The 4748-nt window shown below is 34.6% G+C and overlaps 1 protein-coding gene across 3 annotated transcripts in view; it reads left to right on the top strand.

The window, feature by feature from the left end:
* LOC117106464 (sorting nexin-14-like) overlaps positions 1-4429 on the top strand; it is a 22360-nt gene extending 17931 nt beyond the window's left edge. For all 3 annotated transcript variants that reach the window (XM_033247826.1, XM_033247827.1, XM_033247825.1), the window contains 7 exons: positions 111-159; positions 447-573; positions 874-967; positions 1302-1372; positions 1758-1853; positions 2819-2970; positions 3162-4429. In XM_033247826.1, the coding sequence (XP_033103717.1) occupies positions 111-159; positions 447-573; positions 874-967; positions 1302-1372; positions 1758-1853; positions 2819-2970; positions 3162-3179 (607 nt within the window). In that variant the 3' untranslated portion in view covers positions 3180-4429. The remainder of the gene's footprint in view (positions 1-110; positions 160-446; positions 574-873; positions 968-1301; positions 1373-1757; positions 1854-2818; positions 2971-3161) is intronic.
* Positions 4430-4748: the final 319 nt, after the last annotated feature.

Genomic DNA, 4748 nt, shown 5'->3' with positions numbered 1-4748 from the left:
ACCACTACTGAAACATATTTCAAATACATTTTTTTCCCCAATTTGTTAGGTGTACATCTTTTGATTGTAATTTATGTCTTATTCACCAAGATTGATTTTTCTCTTTTCAGCAAAACAGATGTGACTGAAATAAATGCCTCAGCCAACATGCAGAGTAAAGTATGTTAATCTCATAGATATTTTCATCTACATTGCCACATTGAAAAAAAAAATATATTAAATAGAATAGCAAATAAACAAATAAAATAATGTAAAAGTTTGATGGTACTGTATTTACCTGGTGTGCGTGCCAGGCATGTGTTACATTTTGGGCCATGTTGGTCTTGTATTCAAATTTTGAATACAGTGTGCTAGATACATTTGATAAAAAATTAATAAATAAATAATTACTTGGTATGTGACGAATAAAGATGAATCTGAATGATTGGCATTATATTTCTTGCTAGCTTGGTGGCACCATGTTTGTCAATAATGCAGACATGCTGGCTGACAAAGACAGTCTCCATCCAGACCCCACCTTAGAGGCTGACATTCTACATCTGGATGGCATATTTGACTATGTTCTTTATCTAGGTAAGCCACTCACATCCCACCCAAATCATTAAATTCCTTTACTTTGGATTTCCTCTAAATATTAATGCATGTTTTACGATTTATTTTATTGTATAAAAATATTCAATGAAATTTTTATAATCTCACCTGGATCTGTAGATCAGGATGTGTTCTGACAGAGAAGTCATTTTAACCTTCCAGCTGAAACACAAATAGAGAAGCGTATAGAATTGAACTCGGGGCCCACTCACAGTTTACTACCAGTTAAACTGAATAAGCCCTGCTGCTTTCTCAATAACTGTTTTTTTGTTTATTTTTCAGCTCGTTCGGTATTTGAAGTGCCCTCTACTGTGCACCATTGCCTTGTTACACTACGCAAGATATTTAAGAACATTCTAGAAGCTTTTGTTGACAGGTATTCTTAATTTGTTATTAGAGAGTCGTTATATATTAATGGCATGATTGCAACTCTTTCTCCTAACTTTAAGGTTGAATGGGGGGAGGGGGGATTTATTTCCCACTATGACTACTTCCTTGTGTGTTTTTAGTTAATGGTATGTATCCAAGAAGTATTTAAAATAGGTACTAAGTTTGGATGCCAATGCAGTAGTTACTCTGTAATATGGAATACTCCCCTTGGGAGATGAAAACTGTATTCCATGAGTTTATATACAGCTAGGGACTGAAAGCCCAAACCTCAAGTTTAAGAGCCCAACTTAATTAAATATATTTTCTTTTATTTGTTACAGCTATTTGGCAATGAAACTCGATCAAGTTAAAAGTGAAGAACAAATGGAAAAAATTATTCATCTTTTAAGAGGTCAGTATTGTCATTTAACATCTAGATTCAGCACTGACTGTACACACCTATATCACATGCAATGTGGCCTCTGGCCACAAGATGTAATTTTTTTTTTAGCTTGAGGTTTTATCAATAAAAGTAAATACTAACCTCTTGCTCATAGCTAAAATGTCTTTCTTTAATTGTGGCCTGTTTTATGTTTATAGAGGGTTCTGTTTATTTCTGGCCTTTCGCTAACTTTTTTGTTTAAATATTTACTTAATATTATAAATGTGAAGCGCATAGAAGCCTTTACATTCATTATGTGTTATACAAGTGTAACATTATTATTATTATTATTATTATAATTATTATTATTATTACACAAAGAATTATGAATTACAATATTTTTTTTTACCCAAAGATGCTTTGTTCTTTGATGATGATCCACCACTAACAGAGGAACAACAAATGAAGAGAAGACATGAAACATTTAAACAAATGGTTGACTTCTTTCCAGGTGAGATGGAACAGGATTGTAGCAGATGCTTAGGGTTACATAATTGGATAATTCAATTTCAATTTCCTTTATTGCTACTTGTGACATCATGGCCCAATATCTCCTCAACATACATAATGACAAAAAGTACAATACAATATGGTATATACTATGATAACTGCCATCCAGGACGTCATGACACTATTACTGTAGATCAAATGACCCACATATATCCAACAATACATCATGGGGTTGTGTCACTCCACTGATCTCCTATTGACCTGCATATTCCCATCATACCCAAACTTTTATACATCTTGGGCTAGGGTTGTTACTACACTAAGGTCCTAGTTTCCTGTGCATAATAGGGTAGGGATGCTTAATACTCCACCAAAAGCCGGTTCCCACTGAATGCGATCAAACAAATATTGCGTCGAAATGTGTCACATGCGATTGAATTGAAGGCACAACTGACACTTTTGATGTGAACATGGAAACAAATTTGTAGTTGAACGCCTAATCTTAAAACTTTGGCGAGGTGGTCGCGGAGACTTCGCCTATGAATTTACAAGAGTTGATCCAAGACTGCTTTTGCTTCACGCATTCAGTGGGAACCGGCCTTAAAGGTCATGGTGAATCACATATCCCACCAGATATTGCCATTTTTTGGTCGTCACATTTTGAGAACTTTCTTGATATAATTTTTGTTTAAAAAAGATCTAGATGGGAAGAGCATGCAAGTAAAATGAATTGAGCAAAACTAGTAGTTTCAAGCTCAGTTATGGTTAAGAAATTTGTTCAATGCCATCAGGAGTTGCTCCAGATGATCGTCTGGATATTTTACTGATATATCAGGATTCAGTCCGGATCTACAGAAGTGTCTGATGATCATCATCTGGATATTTATTTAGTACTCATGCTGTCTTTTATTATTTGTATCAGGTGATATCTTTTAGCAGAGAATTTACTTGTTGTTCTTTCTTTAGGAGTACTACCCTGGTTCCTTGGCAGAGATAAATTCCATGAGGGATTTAAGACAGTCTTTGATGTTTTGCAGTACCCTAAACTAAACAAACAATTGTCCTATGTTCTCCTTGACACGGTTATCTTGGAACTCTTTCCAGAGCTGAACGAGGAGGTAGGTTGGAAATAATGAAAAATAAATACATACTAATGAGCTGAGCAATTGGCCAAGAGGTATGTTCCTACTCATTGTGCTGAATATAATAATAATAATAATAATAATAATAGTGCATGTTGCAATAAACTGCCTCAATTCACTTAATACATTATGATGACTAATGTTGAAATTGTGCTCTCTTTTAATAGGTGCAGTATAATGCTTGAAATTTCTTTATGAGTACAAGACCTTCAAAGTTGAAAGATCATTCAAAATGTGGTTGCTGAAAATGAACATTTAATTAGAATACCAGGAGATAATGTCTAGTTGGGATCATGAAGCTTTACCAGATCAGTATAAAAAATATGAACCTGTCTGTTTATGTACCTGGAGAATTTATTTCAAATATATAAGAAAAAATCATAAAAATTATTTCAGTACTTAAATAATAGTTAAATTTAAAGTGATTTATAAAAATATTTCTAACTGCATATATAAAAAGTATATGAGATATATGTAAAGAGACAAGCTCTATTCGTTTGTGGCAATGCTTTAAATATATGAATTGCAAGCCTTGGGGAGACATTTAAAAGAGTGAAAAAATGTGCACCACTTGCTAGCACTTCTGCTGTGTTAGGGGTAGCGCCAGCGGTGGGGCTAGCTTGGTCAGTGCCTGGCCCAGCCATCAGGGAGTTGCGGTAAAATCTGTCAGCGATCAATTATAATAATTTTCTAAACCAGAGAAAGCTGGTCCGATCGAGAATGCCATTTTCGGGCATCAAAGGTGACAAACCTAAAATGTTTAACCTGAGCTCTAACCATCGTGGGGCTGAGGTGGTTGCGGTCCATTTTTGGGAGAACACTGGGCCATTTGTTGGGGAAAAGATGTTGCCGCCACTGGTATGTATGTACAGAAAAAGATATGCATAGTTTAATTAATAGTATACACAATATATATAATCAGTATTTTCTATATAATATGTTTACTGTGTATGTTAATGTTGCATAGTTTTCAGTTGTGTCTAAATCTTTTATGTAGAATATGTATTTTACACAGATACTTGAACAGCAATTGAGACAAATTAATGGAAACTTAAATATATGTTATACAAACATGCTGTTCATAATTAGACAAAAATATCATGAGCCACAACATGGAAGAATCCATGCCCACACTGTGTCATTCCAGCAATGGAAGAAAGTTTCGTATATGTTTCAAAATAAGATCCCAGTGCAATACTTCAGTATGAAAATGCAATAGCAAATAAATGAAATTGTATTAACAAATCTATTTTGCGTGCGTATATGTTACTGTAATGTATGTCTGTGTAGTACTGTAGGGTCTGTTGATATAGTATTATCAAGTTTTCTATGAGACTGTTTAGATGGAGGGTCATAATAGACAGGCAGTTTTTATTGCTTATGTTGAGTTATTTCAACCCAATACAGTAAATGTAGGTTGACTTTTTTGTGACTTCGCTGATTTCCGGTGTGATTTAGACAGTCTTCGTGTGTAGTGCTATTGATGTGTGATGCCCAATCAAGTTTTCCCAGAAGCCTCTTCCTTCATGTTGTTATGTACTTTTCTCTCTGAAACTCTCTGGGTATTATAACAACCCTGGAGTATCGGTCCCCAACCAATACATAAGGAATCAAATTGAGGTTAACCTGACAGAGAAGACTTTTTCATTTTGGAAAGAGAAGTAAGAGAGGAAAGAACCTGAGAAGGCAAAGGAAGGTATAATGAGCTTGAGCATGTGTCATGTAAGATAAACATTTTGTTGGTGTGATTTTTA

Source organism: Anneissia japonica, unplaced genomic scaffold (genome assembly GCF_011630105.1).
Source record: "Anneissia japonica isolate Jap-2015-1 unplaced genomic scaffold, ASM1163010v1 scaffold287880_len176724_cov174, whole genome shotgun sequence".
Classification (NCBI taxonomy): Eukaryota; Metazoa; Echinodermata; class Crinoidea; order Comatulida; family Comatulidae; genus Anneissia; species Anneissia japonica.
The sequence above is the reverse complement of the archived record's forward strand: the minus strand, read 5'-3'. Positions and strand labels throughout refer to the sequence as shown.